The 20,024-nt window shown below is 43.8% G+C and overlaps 1 protein-coding gene across 3 annotated transcripts in view; it reads left to right on the top strand.

Annotated features, from left to right (window-relative positions):
* The window catches only part of Myof (myoferlin), a 189,434-nt gene that overhangs the window by 44,900 nt on the left and 124,510 nt on the right, over positions 1–20,024 (top strand). For all 3 annotated transcript variants that reach the window (XM_029554351.1, XM_029554350.1, XM_008849629.3), the window contains exons 4-5: positions 6,532–6,640; positions 10,442–10,529. In XM_029554351.1, coding sequence (XP_029410211.1) covers positions 6,532–6,640; positions 10,442–10,529 — 197 coding nt within the window. The remainder of the gene's footprint in view (positions 1–6,531; positions 6,641–10,441; positions 10,530–20,024) is intronic.

Below are 20,024 nucleotides of genomic sequence, written 5' to 3'. Positions count from 1 at the left end.
AGAAAAGAGATCTTTTGTTCAGTGTCACCTCCTTTAAAGGAAATCACTTATGGTCAGACTGAGCCGTTCCTGTCCCATGTGTAGGAGGAGGCTAAGTCATCCTTCTCCCACATTCTCACAGTATTCTGTATCCAGGCAACATCCCTAAAAACAGCCAGGCTGGCCAGCCCTAGAGTTGTTACAGGACTGGCCATAGGTGGTATTTTCTTCAGCTCATAGCCAAAGGTCTCAGAAGTTGTATCTGTTTGCATTTTTCTTCAAGCCAACTGAGCTGTAGAAATATCTTTGAGATTTGTCTTTCCAGGCTTACATCAAAACAGACCACCTTCACTTCAGGAAAAAATGTTTGTTTTTGTTTTTTAATGTGTCTCCTGCTCTCCCGACTAAAGCATCAGAATTTTATGATGTTAATTTTATGATAATAATTGTTTTTACTTTTCTCCTTTCCTGGTCAGTGATCTATTGCTACCCTCTCATGGGGAAGGAAATCCAGTAAATATTGGCTGAGTCAGAAGGAAGGTTATGAGCAATTTAATACCATAGAAGGTCAGCAAACGGGCTTTGTGTTTTAGACAAGCCTGTTTTCTCCAGTTAGCTGCAAGCCCACCAGTCCCTAATGTATTATGTCACCTTTACTGTCTTTTACAATTTGACATTTGACATTATAAAGCAATATGAAGTCTCCAAAACAATTCTAGGAGATTTTACCAACCCCATCCCCCAAATCAGAAATAAAGACATTTAAGAGAAAAGAAACATTTACTATATGATAGCTTTGATCTGTGTAGATAGCTTTCTAAATAGATCTGTGTAGGACACATCACACATTTAAGCCTAGTCTGTGACATTTATTCACTTGTTTGCCAATAGCAAATTGGCTCAAAGAGTCAGAAACTTAGACAAGGTCTCAGTGAGAGCCAGACACAGGCTTGGGGTTAGAAAAGGAATCATTCTTAACCCAGGGTGATTTCGCTTTCTGGTGACACCTGGTGCTGTGGGAAGACACATCTGTTGATCACAGCTAGGGGCTGCTCTGGGCATGAGTGGGTGGAGGCCTGGAGCACTGCTAAATGTCTGACAAAGTGCAGGGCAGCCCCTGTGACAGAAAAGTTCATGGGTTCACAATGTTAGTAGTGTGGAGGTCAGGAATGCCAGCCCGGCCTCTTCGTCTTCCACATGGCACCCTGCTTGTTCTCAGGCTTATTTACTGCTGATAGAGGCTCAGGTCATTCTGGTTCTAGCTGGCTTTAGCAAAAACAAATCAGTACGTGTTTAAGTGTGTGATATCATTATCTTAATCATAGAATCATGCTATGAATCAGAGACTGTAAAGAATAAAGTCTCTTTGTTTCCGTGTTTTGCAAGGCAAAATCACATTTGGACAAAAACTAGATGATGCTTTGGCAATTTTTTTTGCTTTTGTTTTTGTTTTTTTTTGACAGGATCTAGTCCAGGCTGGCTTAAAACTCACTATGTAGCCCCAGGCTGGCCTTGAACTAGCAATCCTCCTGCCTCAGCTTCCTTAGCACTGGGATTACTGGTATGAGCTACAACACTCACCTTCCAGATGGCTTTTTTTAAATGAGAAAGAATGCACATTTTATTCTTTGTGTGTGTGTGTTTGAATTTGTGGTATGTATCTGTATGAAGTGTGGGGGCGTGAACTTGCCACAGCACACTCATGGAGGTCAGAGGACAGCTTTGGGGAGTCAGTTCTCCCCTTCCACCTTACTGAGGCAGGCTTCCTCTTGTTTTTGTTGTTTCTCTATGTCCTCCAGGCTGGCTGGCCCACAAGCTTCTGGGCCAGTCTCCTCTCCCTGCTTCCCATCTCAAGATGGGAGCACTGCAATTACAGATGTGCACTTCTACATCTGCTTTTTACATGGATTTCTAGGACCCAATTTGGATCATCAGGCTTATATAACAAACACTTTTACCCATTGAACCATTTCCCCAACCCTCCTAGATGACTTTTTAAAGCATGTATTATTTACATTTTGCTCTTCTCTTTAACTTTTTAACTTTTAATTTTTATTTCTGTGTATATGTGCTTGTGTGTACAAATGCACATGTGTGCATGTGCACATATGTGTGGAGGTCAGAGGTCAATCTTGAGTGTCAGCCACTTTTTAAGCCATTTTCCTGCCTCTTCTTTGTCTTTTTGAAGTAGGGTCTCCCTGTAACCCCAGCTGTCCTGGCACTCACTGTGTAGACCAGCCTGGCCTTGAACTCACAGAGATCCGTCTGTCTCTGCCTCCCAAGTGCTGGGACTACAGGTGTGCACCACCACACCTGGCTAACTTATTTTATTTTTTAATATTTTATTCTTTTTATTTATGTGTATGAGTGTATTTCCTGCATGTAGTAGGTGCACTCGTGTCATGCAATGCCCAAGGAGGCCAGAATTGGGCTTCGGATTCCCCTGGAACTAGAGTTACAAATGATTGTTAGCCACCATGTGGGTGCTGAGAATCAAACCCGGGTCCTTTAGAAGAGCAGCCAGTGCTCTTACCTGCTGAGCTATCTCTCCATCTCCTACTAATTTTATTTTTATGTGTATGAGTGTTTTGCCTACATGTGTTTAAGTGTACCCAGGCATGCAATGCCTGTGGAGGCCAGAAGAGGGCATTTGATCCCTCTGGAACCAGAATTAAAAATGGTTTTCAGTTGCCATGTGGGTGCTGGGAACCCAACCTGGATCTTCTGTAAGAGCAGCTAGTGCTCTTAACCCAGAGCTCTCTCTCCAGAACCCCACCTTGTTTTGTGAGACAAGGTCTTTCACTGGGACTGATTAGGCTAGGCTGGCTGGCTGAGCCCCAAGGGTACTCTTGTCTCCACTTTCCTAGCACTGGGATTCCAAGTGTGTCCACACCCAGCTTTTTACATGGGTGATAAGAGTGAACTCAGATCCTAATGCTTGTGCAGCAAGCACTTTACTGACTGAACTATCACCCTAAACACCCCCCAACACCAGTCCAGTCTTCTTAAAAGCTCAATTAGCTTCCCACCCCATGGCCAGTTGCTCAATTTTAAAACATAATTGGAAACTCTTCTCATGCTCTCTGTGGAGCTGAGTGGAGGGTGGAGGAGCAGATAAGACTCTTGGCCTGTGCTGGAGGCTCTCTGTTTCATCTGATGGGGTTTGCGTGAGGCATATACCTCTGCCCTCATCATGTCAAGGGAACCAAATCCACGTAAGGAGAAAAAATACTCAAAGTATATTACTATATTAATTACTGTTTTAATATATTGCTATTCGTTAAAATACTGTACAAAATTCCTATCAGTTTTCAGCATTGACTGGTAGATCTAATTGCCATATTGACCTAAAATGAGTGAAAAGCTCACTCTTATCCCTCTGAAAGCAAAATTTTCCTTTTCTGTTGCCAGCCATGGGCTCTCTGTGTTACCAGAAGAGGTGAAAACCCTCCATGGCATTGAGTGTTGTGTGTACAGCTCTGTATCAGAAAGTGCTCTTTTCCAAGAAACCATGAGCAAATGGTCCATATTATTGGGCAAACTGGGTGGAACTGGACACTACAACAATTTTCTGGTCTTGTTTAATATAATCTACTTTTCCTAAAGAAAGTGAGATTTCTTACCAGCAGTGGTAGCGCACTGGGTGAGGTAGCATATTGCTTTTAGTCCCAGCACTCGGGAGGCAGAGGCAGGTGGGTCTCCATGATATTGAAGTCAGACTGATCTACATAATGAGTTCCAGGCCAGTTGGGGCTACAGGGAGACCCTGTTTCAAAAAACAAAAAAAGAAAGTGAAATTACTTAATAGCTAAATGCTGCAGTCACTTGGTGTGTGGTGAGTATAGATGCAGGCTTACAATCTAGTCGTATTTCTGAGGTCTGAGAATACTGATATACACTTGTTGCTTTCAAAGTGATATACCCACATTCACGTCAACTTTCACTTCCTGCTTTGTTTGTTTTTTTTTTTTTCATGATGGTACAAGGGATTGAAACTAAGGCCTTGTGTATGTGAATCAAGAACACTACTCCAGACCCACTTCCTAATTTTTAAAGAAATTGTATTACATTTTTAAGAAAAAAAAATTTTTCCACAAAATAATTTTCTTGATTTTTTTTTTGTCTAAGAACATAGATTTACCTAAAAATAACCAATTATAGTTTCTTCACCCTATGTTGTTGGGGTTTTTTGAAGACAGACAGAGGCTGGCCTTGAACTTGGTTCCCAAGTGCTCAAATTTTGGGTGTGCACCACCAAGCCTGGCTCACCTTAAGTTTTTTGTTATAAAGAATCTTTTCTGCCAGGTATGATATAAAGAATCTTTTCAGCACTCAGGAGGCAAAGATAGAAGAATCATGAGTTTGAGACCATCCTGAGCTGTGTAGTGAGTTCAAGCATATCCTGGGCTACTTAGTGAAATCCAGTCACAACACAATCCAACAGACCAGAACAGAGCAATGAGTTGCTTTTGGCCTGGGGTTGTAGCTCAGTGGTTCAGTCCTTGCCTAGCATTGTGCAAGGTCCTGAGTTCCGTATCCAGCACCATAAATACAAAAAATATCTCTTCCATCACTTAAGGGCTTCGTGCTTAGTTTTCTATTTTTATGCTAATGACTTTCTATTCTATCACATCTGTCCCCTATTAATATGAGTCACTACAAACATATATAAGTGTCTCTAAAACATTCTTCCTATTTCTCTGTTTCACTTGCAGTCTACATACTGAGATGAAAGCACCCCCCCAAGCTCTGTGACTTTCTGCCCCCTCCTCCATTCAAGTTACAGGTTATAGCCTTCAAGTTACAGGCTATTTTCCATGGCTTTTTTTCCCTATGATTTTTTTTTCTTTTAAACATTTTTATGTTGACTAGCTCCCTGTTGATGTGTGTTCTATAAAAACATTTTTTTTCTTTTGGTCTTTTTGAGACAGGGTCTCCCTGTAGCCCATGTAGACCAAGCTGGCCTCAATCTCACATAGATCTACCTGTCTCTGCCTCTCAAGTGCTGGGATTAAAGGTGTACACCACCACATTTGACTCTATAAAAAAAAATCTTTAAAATTTTTATTTATTTGTATTTTCTGTGTACGAGTGTTTTGCCTGCATGTACGTAAGTGCACCACATGTGTGCAACACCTGCAAAGACCAGAAGAGGGCGTTGGATCCCCTGGAACTGGAGTTACAGATGGTTGTTTGCTGCCATGTAGGTGCTGGGAACTGGACCCTGGTCCTCTGCAAGAGCATCCAGTGCTCTTAACCACTGAGCCATCTCTCTAGTCCCTAAAAATCTTTTTTGATCATGTACCTTAATTATATAAAAATTCCAGAGATTCTTTCTCAGTAGATGTAGACTTATTCACTCCTTCATTTGACAAAGACCTTTAAGTACCTGCCATGTTCCAGGCAATGAGTTAGGGTAGTGAAGAGAACAACCTGTGCCTCTAGGGAGCTTCATGCCAGAGACACACACTGAATGCTTCTCTACCTGTCTTGCATAATGGGAGACGGGCAAGTGTATGGTAGAGACATGGTAGAGACATGAAATGATTCCAGGGACCAAGAAGAAGGAGCAACAAGCACATCCAGATTGGGATGCTGCTGCAGAGAGTGTCAGGGAGCAAGTCAGTCCTGTCAGTAATGTCTTCAAGTAACTCAGCTTAGGGAAATATTTTTACAGTGGACAGTTTCTGAGTTTTTATTTCTCCACTACAGAGAAGCACCTTCTTCTTTTACTGCGGTTTCCCCTGCATCTCTTTCTTCCTGGAATCTGGGCGCTAGTATTCATTCTTTCCTTAATTTCCATAGGGTTTATTCATGATTGTGGAAATTTTGTGGGTATTATAGTTTGAGTTTAAATGACTTTTTGTCATAGTGAAGCGATATCTATGCTCTCACTGTGAGATACCGTGGTCCACATTTAATTGTGAGGTGATTTTAATGAGAGTGTTACCAGAGTTGCTAGGATCAAAGCCTGGGCTCTGGCAACCCCAACAAGCTTGGCTCAGCCACCCGTCCTCAGTAAGCCAAATAAAAAGACAAGTACCTGTGAAAAGAAGAGAGAGGAAGTGTATTTAATAGGGCCACATAGGGAAGAACAAATAAAGAGGTGCCATGACTCCCCCAACTCCATCTTTTGGTTTTTGATATGAGGTTTAAATAGGAGGCAAGAGATATGCATAGCTGATCAGGGCTATGGTCACAACCACTGTTGTTCCATCAAAGCCTGGGCTCTAATCACTCATACAAGGTGGTCTGACAGTTGTCAGAGCTGTGTGAAATCTCTTCCTAGAGAACAAGTTCTTTTTCTGGCTGGCACAAGGCTTTATCCTTTCCATTCCCCCAGTGTGAGACTCCTGGGGAAATTCCAGTTTCTTGGGAATCAGTATTTCAATAGTCTGATAGACAAAGGGAAAGGCACAAGTGTCTCTGAAGAACAACTTCGTTACTGGCAGGATGGTCATAAGAACAGATGAATGTGAGGTATTGGGTGCTCTTAAGGGACCATGAACATATGCACTCAGTTAGCTGTATGCTTTCTTGTTTGCCCTGCAGATTAATTGGTACAGCGACTGTATCCCTGAAGGACCTAACTGGAGACCAGAGTAGATCATTGCCCTACAAACTGATCTCCCTGCTGAATGAAAAGGGACAAGACACTGGGGTGAGCATTTCTCTTTTATGGAAAGACAAAGTGATATGATAAAATAAAAGCTCATTTGGGAAGGAGTTTAGTTTGACAATCAGATCATTACACAAAAACAAAAAAAACAAAAGTTTGGTTTTGTGACAGATGGACCCGCTTGCCAATAGGGGCCGTATCCTCTATTTTCAGTCACAGAAGTGGAAAATTTGAGATTTTTCTTTTCTGTAACAGAATTCCATAGAGCAAGCAGAACCCCTTTTGAGTATAGTTTTATGGCAGCCATGTGGGCATCAGCATTTGAGTGGTTACCTTTGGCTCTGGGTACCAGATACTCCAGGCAAGTAGACAGTGGTTCATAAGTATTACTTTCAGTACCAAGATGTTAATATCACAGTCTTTATAACCACCTTGACGGCTGAATATTTTCTGATCCCAGCCCTTCTATATAAATATATAGGCATAAGATCAGAATTCAAGGTTGAACATGGTGGCACATGCCTTTAATCCTGATGCTTGGGAGGCAGAGGCAGGAAGACCTCTGTGAGTTCAAGGCCAACCTGGTCTACAGAGTGTGACCCTTTCTGAAAAAAAAAACAAAAAACAAAAATCAAAAGTTCAGAATTCAAATATGCTTAAAAATTGACTCACATAGCCTAAGTTCAGATTTCATATGAGTACTAACAAGTGCTTCTAAAGCCACCATAGTCAGCCCATGACTTCTCACCCCTTCATTTTCCAACCAACTTATTTTGTTTGCTAGCCTGGTCAAAAGAAGAAAATTTTATACTAAGGGAGGGCATCCCTGTAGGCAAGAACACAGGCTAGGCCTCTTAGCATCAGAGAACGCGTGTTGCTGCTCTGGGCTCTAAGACTGTTGGTTAGCTAATAGTCAGTATTCTGATCATAATACATAGATTCAAAATGTCTTCAGGCATTTGGCTATCCAAACCACAGCCAAGAGAAATGATGCCAAGATGGTATGTTCATGATTTTTCTCATTACTGAGTTTTTTTAAAAAATAAATTTTATTTATTTGTTTTATTATTATATGTATGAGTGTATTGCCTGCATGTAGGTAGGTAGGTGCACTCCTGTCCTACAATGCCCATGGAGGTCAGAAGAGGGCATCAGAGCCCCTGAAACTGGAATTACAGATGGTTGTTGGACGTCATGTGGGTGCTGGGAACTGAACCCAGTTCCTCTGCAAGAGAAGCCAATGTTCTTAACTGCTAGCCGTTTTTTATTAAGCACAGAAGAGGTCTCATGTACTACTTTAAAACAGCAGAACTGTTGTGACTGAGTGGAATAAGAAATGTAAGGGGCCCAAATACTGCCCCTGGAATCCCCTCATCCCTGTTGGGGTCCCTAAGCACCTCTGGGAAATCTGAGGCTGCCTAGACGCCAGCAGGAAGAACTGTGAACTAGGGATGAGCCACCATGAGCTCTGCTCAGTTTTTAAAGTGTGATCCTCAGTATAAATTTATCACTGAGCCCCATGGTGCTCCTGCGTGTGGCCTTCATCCTATGCCTTGGTCTGTGGAGTGAGAAGTCAGAAATGCTGCTCTTATAATTGTTTACTTGCTGTGGGACTGTGGATTGGCCTATTGACTAAACCACTCAGTGTCCCCAGATCAGTAGTTCCAAGTGAGTCACCAAATATGCTGACCCATGAGGAAGTGTTCACTGATGAGCAGAGGAGGGAAAAATAGGGACAATACAGATGTGTGCACATGCATAAGAGTCAGTAGCCGAGGCAAAAATAACAAAATAAGTAGAGGGTGCCCACTTAGATTTGAATTTCAGATATATAATGAATCACTTTTGGAGTAAATATGTCCTAAATATTAGAATACCTTGTCCTACATTTTATCTTCTAACCTGACGAGTATATGGGTGTGTGGTGTGGGAGCGTCCTATTTGCAAAGGACTCCCTTTATGGGTGGAGAGATGGTTCAGTAGTTACGAGTGCTTGCTGCTCTTTCAGAGGACCCAAGTTCAGTTCCCAACACTTGCACTGGGTAGTTCACAACCACTTGTAACTCAAGCTCCAGGGTATTCAGTGCTCTCTTTTGGCCTCTATGGGCACTGATACACACACACACATACACACACACACACGCACACACGCACGCACACACACACACACAAATTAAATTAAAAATAAATATTTTTTTTAAAAAGGCTTCCTTTATTCTAAAGGTTGTATTTCTCCATTTTGGGTATTTAAATCCTTTCTTTTATGAAATGATTGTGATAGTCCATGGGCATGTGTTTGGTCAAATAAAAATCAGCAACTCTGCTTCAAGTTTGGGAATCTAGCTCAGTGGCAGAACACTGACTTAGTATACGTGAAGCCCTGGTTCCCATCCCCAGCACTGAAAAAAAAAGAAAGAAAAGGTAGCAATTTTTTTTATTTTTCCTAATAAACTTTTTTGAAATCTTATAGGTTCATAAAATATATAAAGCTTCAGAAAGTCTGTTCTGAGATAATAGCCCATGTGAGAAATTTATCTAGGATTTTATGAGCAGGAATAATTTTTAAAAATATTTTATTATTTTCATTTTATGTGTATGCGTATATTGCCTGCATGTAGGTGAGTGTGCCCGTGTCATGCAATGCCTGTGGAGGTCAGAAGAGGCTGTCGGATCCCCTGGGACTGGAGTTATGGACAGTTGTTAGCTGCCATGTGGGTGCTGGGATTTGAACCTGGGTCCTTTGCAAGAACAACCAGTGTTCTTAACCACTGAGCCATCTCTCCAGCCCCCAAGCAGGAATACTTTTATCTGCTGGGAGGAATGAACATGGTTCTTCTTAGTGTAATGAAAGTTAAAGAATACTTGTTTTCCTTTCCCTTTGGCTCCTAAGTATCTTGAGATCAGTTACAGCAGGAGGTGTGGCAAATATGTCTAACCTTATGATTTGTGTATTCGTTTTCTTTTTAATCAGAATCAATTTCCTTTTTAAAGAATATTTTACTCATTATTTTTATTTTATGCATTATGAGTGTATTGCCTGCTTGTATGTAAGTGCACCAGTGTCCTGCAGTGCCTGTGGAGATCAGAAGAGAGTATCAGATCCCCTGGAATTGGAGCTACATATGGTTGTTAGCTACCATGTGGGTGCTGGGAACCAAAACCAGGTCCTCTGCCATAGCAGCCAGTGCTCTTAACCACTGAGCCATCTCTCCAGCCATGACCCCCCTCCTTTTGTTTTCTCTTTTTTTTTTTTTTTTTTTTTTTTTGAGACAGGGTCTCCCTGTAGCCCCAGCCCCAGCTGGCCTGGAACTATGTAGCACAGAGCCTGTCTCCGCTTCCTGAATGCTAGGATTAAAGGCGTGCACCACCACACCCAGCTTCAATTTCCCTTTTTATCCTATTTTATGACCACATTGTTATATATATTTTTGTTAGTTACTTAAAATCCTTTACTGGAAACTCATATAAAAATAAATCTCAGCAATTGGTATTCATGAGCAACAAATGAATGAATCATTTAAAATGGGTATCTGTTTGTCATTCTGTGAGCAAGGCCATCACTGCAGGACAGTTAGTTGCAAGTTCCCACTTGCTGCTTACAGCTTTCCTCCAGTTAGTGAGGTTGCCTTTGGCAACTCATGACAGGTGGTTTCTTTCCCACTCAGCCTTGGCTCACAGAAGGGGAGACAGAAACAGTCTAGCACGTCATCACCCTTCCTCCCCTTTCTCGTCTGAGTTCCCTGCTCCACCCTTCTAAGGCTCTTACTCCTGTGAGCTGCTCGTACTGTCTGTAACATTCTTTGCCCTGCACTGATTCTCTCTGAATGGATTCTTTCTTCTCAGGCCACCATTGATTTGGTGATCGGCTATGACCCACCTTCAACTCCACATCCAAATGACCCGAGTGGGACCAGTATGCCAGACATGGGAGGTAAGCTAAACCTCCTGAAGGCCCAACCCACCACAAAGAGACTCTTCCCCTAGGAGACTCTGTAGTGATACAGAGAGTCTCTAGAGGAAAACCACCATGCTGTTACAGTGCCCATAGCTTTCTGCCCACCAGACAGGTGCAATTGTTTGCAAAATGCTCTTGCAGTAGAAAGGATGGTTAAATGACTCCCATACTAAGCATCCTCACAGTAAGCCGTGCCATCATGGTGTTCCTTCAGCTTTGTGGTTTCTGCCCAATACAATGTCCCAGGCTGTGAGGTTCAAGTCTGCTCTCCTCTACACATCTTCTCAGCTCCCAAAGCCATGTGGGATTGCTGGGATATGTTCTCAGCCACCAGCCTCATAGATGGGATCTCTCTCTCTCTCTCTCTCTCTCTCTCTCTCTCTCACCTCCCTCTCTCACAAACAGCCCCTCAGTCCTCTAGCCAATGGCTTCCTTCAACCTAAGCCACTTGTTCTCACGGGTCATTTCATCATCAGGGTGTCCCTCTAGCCATAGCTGGGGGCTTTGGGGAGGGTTTTAAGCATCAGATGGAGGCATAGAGAGTCTACAAGACAATCCAGTCTTCCGTGCAATTGAGTTTGATTTCTCCTTGGTGTCTTTTGGAGGGCTGATGTGGTGCTGGGAATGTATTTTTTTCCCAGTGAAGCAGGACAGGATGGTTTGCAGAATAAGCATTTATTAAGCTACAGAAGGTGGGGGAAGGCTTGTCTCCTTGGGTAAGCCACATGAATCTAAACCCTTCTGTGCCACAAACCTAGTTTCTAAGAAGTTTCTGCTTCCTTAGAAATGAACAACCCTCACTGGGGAGAAAATCCTTCCTCTCAAGGCTCCCTTTGCCTGAGGCTGCATCTCACCACTTAGTATGATGTCAGCTATGGAAGCGGGTGTCCTAGCAGTGCCGTGGACTTGGAAAGTCCACTCAGGCCCCGAGAAGCTGACTTCCTGTAGACTTGGTGACAGTCACTGAGCAACTGCAACCAAGGTCTTCCTCAGAGAGCCCAAGGATCCCTGCTGGACCTAGTAGGCTGGACTAGGTTTAAATGAATTGGTGCTGGGATTCCTTGTGTTTGGCTTTCAAAGACTGTCACCAAGTACTGGCCTGCAAAATCAGTTTACTGTGTTTGGGACAGTTTAAGGGTGAGATGACAAAGTGAAATTTCTTGATTTAGAAAAACAGCCAGTTCTTTGATCTGAAAATGTTCTTTTTTCCTACAAAAATGATTATTCACCAAGGCTGGGCCAGGGAGACATTCATAATGCCTGCTTCGTAGTTGAACTAAAAGAAACTTGTCTTTGAGAACCTACCAAAAAAAGAAGGGAATAAAGGGCGGGGAGACAAGTGAACAACTTCGAGGGCAAATAAAACCAACAAATGTAAAAATAAAGTAAGATAGACATTTGTCTTGCTGATGCACACCTTAATGGCATACACAAGAAATCTGGCCCAGAATATATTATTATCCCTTCAATTGGCTCTTAAAAAATGACTAATTTATATAAAAGCAATGTCTACTCCCATTTAACTTATATAAGTAATTTCAAATATTTGAAATCTTAGCTTAGTTATCTTTCTTTGACTGCAAAAGAAACACCTGCTTATTACAATGTAAGCATCAAAGGGGCTGGAGAGATGGCTCAGTGCTTAAGAGCACTGGCTGCTCTTGCAGAGCAAGAGAACCCAGGTTTGGTTTCCAGCACTCACATGGTGTTTAAGAACTGTCCATAACTCCAGTTCCAGGAGATCCGATGTCCTCTTCTGGCCTCTGCAGGTATTGCACAAACGTGATACACTTAGCATGCTGGCAAAACACTCATACATATGTAAACTGAAATACACGTAAAATAACTGTTATTATTATTTTTATTTTATGTGCATGTATATATTGCTTGAATGTAGGTAAGTGCACCCATGTCATACAATGCCCACAGAGGTCAGAAGAGGCTGTCAGGATCCCCTGGGACTGGTATTACAGACAGTTGTTAGCTGCCATGTGGGTGCTGGGATTCGAACCCAGGTCTTCTGCAAGAACAACCGATGTTCTTAATCGCTGACCCATCTCTCCATCCCTGATAAAATAATTTAAAAATTTTAAATGTAAGCATCACAAGAAAGACCTCATATGACACAGGAAGGGAATCTCTCTTCAAGTCTCATCCTCCTGAGCTACTTGGTGAGCAGCTACTAAAGGCTGATATTCATGTGATTCTAAAGATTGATACTCATGTAGTAGCTCCTGTACAAGAGAAATATGAAATATTAATGATACAACACAAAAGTAAAGCTGGCCAGAGAATGTCCTCTGTAAGCTGAAGCACCTAGTCATGACCATAAACCAAAGAATTAAACACTTTGGGGCCCCTTTTTAAAAATATACATTTTTTTTAGAATTTCATGGCTACACAGTATTGACATCATTTCTACCCCTCCCTCTCCTCCTCCAACTCTCCCCTCTACTGCCTCCCTGAATCATCTGATTCATAACCTCTTCTACAATTATTATTGCTATATATTTATAAAACTTGCTGGGTTCATTTAGTATTGCTCTTATGTACATGGGTTTAGGGGTTGACCACTTGGGATGGGATAATCTATCAAGGGACTTGTCCCTGGAGAAAACTGATTCTCCCTCTCTTGACAGCTATTAATTGCTTATAGTTTTTCATCTAGGGGTGGGACCTTTGAAATTTCCCCTATCCATGATGGTATGTCCACTGGTGTGGTCATTATGCAGATCTTATTAGTTAAACATATTGTTGAGATTTCATTGGTGCGGCATCCCTGTCATGTCTAGAGACACTATCTTGCAGCAAGCTTCCTAGTCCTCTGGCTCTTACAATATTTCCATCTCCTCTTCCATGATGTTCCCTGAGCCATAGGTGTAGGGGTTGGGTTTTAGATGTACTAATTGGGGCTATATACCTCAGGGATTCTTTTTTAAAGAATGCTTTCTATGAACCCTTATGTTAAGATGCCAAAAGGGTCAGATTCTGGTGCATTGATGGTTGACTGAAAATGTGTTGTGTCAAAGATGTTCCTTTCACTGACTACCTTGGAGTCTGGTCCCATGACAGAAAGATAGGCCAAGCCAGACTACAGACTTGACCTCCTGGAAACCTGTTACCATGGCAACTTTTTCACCTGCTGTCTGTCAGCTTGGATGGAGCCTACATTTCTGTAAATGGAACGAAGGATTTTAAAAATCTCACATCTATTTTTAAAGAACCATCTGCTAAATTTGTGCTTTGGCCAAGTTAAGAAATACAAAAATTCATTCATAGCCCAACTCCAATATTTCAAATTTATTTCATTCCATGAACACTAAAGTGCTTTTGCTTGAAATCAAATTTGATCTAGTTCAGAAAAACACTGCCTAACACCTGTGCATGTCACGTGCAGAGGTGAGAAAAACAGTGTTTGGTCACCAAAGAGCTCAAAGTCAGTAGAAAGATAAGATATAAATCTGAGCTCAGAGCAGAATATGATAAATTCTCTGTCAGAGAGGAGCCAAACATATTGCATGTTTATTCAGTAGCCTTACATTGAAGGCTGGTGGGATAATGTGTCCTTACAGCCTACACCATCAAAGTCATGTGCTTCCAGGGTGGCCCCGAAGCCTGTGCTTCAGTCACAGCTCTTGAGAGACCCTTCTGTAGTACTTTTTGTTGTTGTTTGTTTGTTGTTTTTGATCTAAGTATTAGAACCATGCTAGGAGTTCCTTGGGCCACACCTAGTGCTATATTTCTAAGAGTTGGGGTGGAAGGGTAATTAGGTATAAACAGCTATGTAACGTCTAACATTTTATAAGCCCAGAAGCATAAGCCCAATGTGGTAGTATGCACTGTAATCCCAGCAATTAGGAGGCTGAGGCAAGAGGATTGTCATGAGTTTGAGACTAGCCTTGGCTGCATAGTGAGTGCCAGGCCAGCCAAGGCTATGTAACAAGACTGTCTCAAAACAATAACAACAAAAAGCCAGATGTGGTAGTGCATGGCTGTGATCCCAGCTTTTGGGAAGTGGAGGTGGGAAGATCAAGCATTCAAGGCCAACTTTGGCTACAAGAGAGTTTAAGGAGAGCCTGGACTACATGGGACTGTATCTGAAAAAGACAAACAACACCAAAAGAAACCCAGAAACATCATAATAAAACATCCTAGCCAAGTAAATGTGTCATCTCTAAAATGGTCTAGGACTTTCATGCTTCCAAACTTCCTCCCTGTTCTGTGTTGTTATTTGTTACTTACGCTGAAGATAATGCTATATCAGCCCTCTGTTCTGGTTTTACAATGACCTTTGGTCCAAGGTAATATGATTCTGCCTCAACTAGTATAACCACCTAACAAGACTTCATCATGAGAAGGCAGACTAATGTCTCAGGCAAAGGAAGACAACAGAGTCACTGTGGGAAAACAGGAAATATTGACTGAAAGGAAATTAAAGAAGAGCCTAGGGTTTTCCAGAAAGGCCTTTTTATCGAAGAACAGAAAGGATTACAAGGAACTGTGGACCAAGTGCTTAGGCAGAAATGATGAGAGATTCAGTGAGAGTAGGTTTGTGCCCCAGGCCAGGACATCCAAGGTGACCGGGAAGCATTCCTCCTCTACTGCCATCCGGAGGCGCTACTGACACAGGCTCTCCCTCCCTAGCAGGCAGATGAGGGTGGTGCAGGTGGGCAGGGGATGGCCTGCAGATTTGGTGACATCTGGGCCCCTCTTCTGCTTGGTAGTGTTTGAGGGGACCAGCAGGAGACCCAGAAGGAGCAGAGAGGTTGACACCCACCACGGAGAGGTACCGTTAGGCCCACAGGCAAACATGACTATAACATAAGGTGTCTGAGGGCTGCTAGCTCGTTCACACTGAGTGGGAAACTGAAACCACGAGTAGGAAATCATCACTGTCACAAGGGACTGCACACAGGGATTTCTGGAAAGAAGGCAATTCATTTTAGGAATTAGGAAGATTAGTTTGGTTAACTTGCGGGAGTTACAATGGAAGACCTTCCTAAGTGTTAGTTGAAACATCACCAGTAACGGAGTAAGTTTCACATAGGGAGTTAACTGGGGAGGGGACAGGTCAGTGCTGCCTTTGGTCAAAGCTTGGTAGGATTTGATCAAAGTATACTGTCACTTCTAGGGAAGCAGGATGGCACAGGAAATTGTCAAGAGCTTAGGTCAGCTAGAGAGGGACCGTGAGGACCCTGAGCCACAGCGGGTCAACAGATCTGACTTTAAACACTGGCTCCACCCTCAGGCTGTTAGTCTCTGACTCTCAAATTCCTTGCAATCTCAAGGAACTCAATTAAATGACATGTAGGGTTTCTTCCAGCTCAGAAGCTCTCTGAATTTTTTTTTTTTTTTTTTTGAGACAGGATCTCACTCTATTTAGTCCAGGCTGGCCTGGAATTCACCACTCTGCAGCCCAGGCTGGTCTCCAACTCAAATCTGTCTTCCTGCTTCACCCTTCCAAGGGCTGGAATTACAGGGGTGAGCCATTACGCCCAGCTCTTCAATGATTCTATTTAAATGGCCAGATCAAAGCCAACCTTCTTGTAAGATGAAGGGACAAGTTCTTGTGGCGATCACTGGACATTGCCAATGCTAAAATGATCCATCTGACTTCACTGCAACAGACCGAGTCCCAGAGAAGACAGTATTTCAGCAGTGAAATGAACAAATGAAACTGAGAGTTGGAGTAAGGGAAGACATGAGATGGACCATGGGGTTTCCCAGTGGGAAAGTCTTTGGTGACCTTGACGAGGGCAATTTTAGTGGAGTGGTGCTCAAGAGAGAATGAAGAGAGAAGGTGGTGAGTGTGAATAAACCTTCTTCTGAGGAGCTTACTGTAAACAGGTCAGAGAAATGGAGCAGTAAGCATTTGTATTTTGATAAGAATGATCCTGTAGAAAGGAGATGCTGTAAGGAGACAGACATCACCACAGCATAATCTTAAATAGTAAGAGGGGACAAGAACTGTACATATCTGGGTGATTGACCTGAAGTTGGGAAGCACAGGTGTCTCAGGGATTTGTAGCAGTAGAGAAGGGCAGATACATGTCAGGTGGCTGATTTGGAGTTGAAAGGATGGAGAAATTTGCATCTGACCATGTGTTATCTCAATGAAATGTGAGGTCACTTATTAGCAGAGAACAGAGGGTAAGAATAGAGAGAATCTCAGATACTTTCAAGATAAAAAGAATGGTGGGTGTTGAAGCTAAGAGTGTCGCTTAGTGGTAGAGTGCTTGCCTACCCTGTTTATCACCCTGAGTCCAACTTCAGTAATGTTAAAAAAAAAAAAAAAGATAAGAGTTGAGAAAGATGAAGTGATTTGACCTTGTTGGCCAACTGTGGATCAGGATCCAGGAAAACTGTCTTGGAAATGTGGGAGATAGCCAGGTAGCCCTAGAAATCCACTCAAGGTATAGGAGACCAGTCAAGACGGTGTGTGTCCTCCTCAGGCAGTTCTAGCCACGGGGCTGCGGAGGTGGAGTTGAATAAACATGTGGATACGATGCATGAGAGGAGAGGGGTTGGAAGACACATGGGAGCCACAGGTTAGACCACAGGCTCTAACATAGCCTAGGAGAACAGCAAAGAAATGAAGGAGGTAGCAGGCAGGAAGGTGGTGTGGATGGTGTGGACTGGAGCTACCTGTCTGAAGGAGTAATCGAGCACACTGGGAAGATTCAGGAAATTCCCTCTCTAGTGGGTTAAATAACGTCCCTCAAAAAGTCACATCTGTATGAAATGTCAGAATGCAATGTCATTTGGAAATAGTGTCTTTGCATATGGAGTTGGTTAAGATGAGGCTGTACTGGATTGTGACAAACTCTATATCCAACCACTGGTATCCTTGGGAGAAGAAGAAAAGCCACAGATACAGGGAGTAGGCACATGACCACAGGCAGAGACTGGAGTGACACAAGGCAGGCTAGAGACCTTCAGGAGCTGCCAGATAGCAAGAGGCAGGAGGACTGTCCCCAGAGGCTTCAGGCAGAATGTTCCCCTGCCAGTGCCTAATTTTCCACTTCTAGAGCTTGAAGCTGCCAGAGAATGTTGCTTTCAGCCGCCTAGTTTGCCATTCTTTGTTAGGATAGCTCCGGAAAGCTGTTATACCCAGCTACTTCCTATTGAGTCAGCAGTTTCCAACTTGGCATCATCCTCTGTGGTTATGACAGATCTATTGTTTGTGACTGTGGGTCATATCCATGCCTAGGGCTCATGAATGGGCCATGCCAGCACAGTCACTAGCATGCTGGTAAGGAAATAGCCTGAGCAGAGGGGTGTGGTCAGCAGGGCCTTGAATCCCTTTGTGCTTTGTGGAATACTTAGTGCTCTTCAGTCCTGTGCAGCTGCACTCATACAAAGAGAAGAGTCCCTGCACAAATACCCTGCTGTGAGTTAGAGACTCTGCCTGTGATGGCTTAGGCTGGTTTCCTCCAGTCCATCCCTTCAGGCTCAGGTTCTAACAGCAGAAGATGCTCTTACCAGTAGTCTGTTTCTAGAGCATCCACCCACCCCGGGCTCAATGAGTGCTTGCCCAGAGCCCCACACTGCTGAGGGATAATTGCCCCACATCCTCTTACCCCCTGCTGTGACCAGCCACCAAGCTGCCCTGGAGGAATCCACAGCAAGAAGTCCTGCTTGGGCCCAGTGGATCTAAAGAAGTTAGTCTTTCTGCTCTGGTGTTTTTGTTTGTTTCGTTGTTATCATTTTGAGACAGGGGCTTACTCTGTAGCTCAGGCTGGCTTCAAATTTGTGATAATTCTCCTTTCTCAGTTTCCCAAGTTCTGGGCTTACAGATGTGGGACACAATAGCCAGTTAGACCCAGTTTTTAACCAATGAGGGAGAAGACTTGGTCCTGGGTTTAGCGCAGCTCCTAAAACCTACTGCAGGCAAGTACTTCTGCTTCCTGGACCTCAGTTTTCCTACCTGCAAGATGGCCTGAGGATCTCCAAGGACTTTTGTTGTCCACCATCCTGTGGGGCCACGGGGCCCTAAAGGAAGCATAAGCAAGGGAGCAAAGTCAAAGAGTTGAGGACAGAGCAGAAAGTCACACACAGTGGACAAGACAGTCCCAGAGGGGCCAGTGGGAGAACACGCAATGTTCCAAGTCGGGAAGAAGGAAAGTGGCAGTGACTCAGACACATGTGTGGGCCTCTGTCCAGTGCCCAGACCAAGCCTGAACATATAAGAGAAGGGCAATGGCCTCAGCAGAGAGAGGTCACAGTGGCCTTTGGGGAACATCAGGATCAGCCAAGCATGAAGTGTGAATAAGCAGGTGGTGTGGGCAGCCCGTGCTGGGCTGAACTGTGAAACAGCACATTCTGGGGATGCCTGCCTATGGCTGCCTTTCCTCACTCTGCTTTCCCACCCCATGCTGACCCCTGACTGCACAAGCTCCTCCCCCGTGTGCCTCCCCTACTCATGTCACTGCTTCCCGGGAAGTATTCTTCCTGGGAAAACCTTCTTCCTACTTGCTCTTGGTGTCCCCACCAAACTCACCTGTTGAAGTCCTAACCCCGAAGGAGATGGTGTGATGGGGTTGGGTCTTTAAGAGGTGATTGGGTCATAAGGGTAGAACCCTCCTGAGTGAGATTTTTGCCTTTGAAATTAGTCCAAGGGAGCTCATTTAGGCACTTGTACCACGTAAGGATGTAGAGGGGGAGGGCATCATGTCAGAATCTTAGTAAAGGCCTGACCAGACACCAAATCTGCTGGCACCTGGCTTTGGACTTCCTGCCCTCTAGAACTGTGAGAAAACTTTCTGCTATTTCTGTTGTTTATAAGCATCATAGTTTATGGTAGTTTGTTATAGCCACTGAATGACATAAAACACCAACCAAAAACTGTAGTTCAGCAAAAATTAAAAGAAAAAAGTTAAGGCACTACTATCCTCAGGCCTCTTGGGGTAAGTCTATAGCGCAGCTCTCCGCGCCGGGACTCCCTAAGCCACATTCACCCTTCCATCCCTCCCGCCATTCTATACTCCTAGTTTGGGCCCTGCGCCATTCCTAGTCTTGGGGCCCCAGACACCTGGGGAACCAATACTGCTTCCTGACCCTTCTCACCCAGACCAACTCAGTGCCTTTCTTGGGCCCCAGGAGCACCGCTTCTGGTCCTGCCCGCTCCCTCACCTCTCTCTACTTCCCTGGTCCTCCAACACCCCCCAGCCTCTTTCTGGGGCTGACAGCCTCTTTCTGGGGCTCTGAGGCTTACCTTTACTCTTCCTGATCCTTTGCATCCAGTAAAACCCAGCTACTCAATCCACTCCCTGGGAAATCTTGGGGCTTCTTCCCTCCCCATCTGCCTTTGCATCCCTGCATGGCACGGCCACGGCCAGGGTCTCAGGTCAGTCCAACACCCAAGTTCCTGAGGCCAAAAGCATTCTTAGAAGATTCCAGACCTAAGGAGAAAGTCTGAAAACTTCTGATCCACATTGGAATTGGGCCACCGCGGAACTCCTGAAGACAAAA

Source organism: Nannospalax galili, unplaced genomic scaffold, assembly GCF_000622305.1.
Source record: "Nannospalax galili isolate Female #2095 unplaced genomic scaffold, S.galili_v1.0 scaffold384, whole genome shotgun sequence".
In the NCBI taxonomy this organism is placed as follows: Eukaryota; Metazoa; Chordata; class Mammalia; order Rodentia; family Spalacidae; genus Nannospalax; species Nannospalax galili.
Note: the sequence above shows the minus strand (reverse complement) of the source record. Positions and strands in the feature narration are given on the sequence as shown.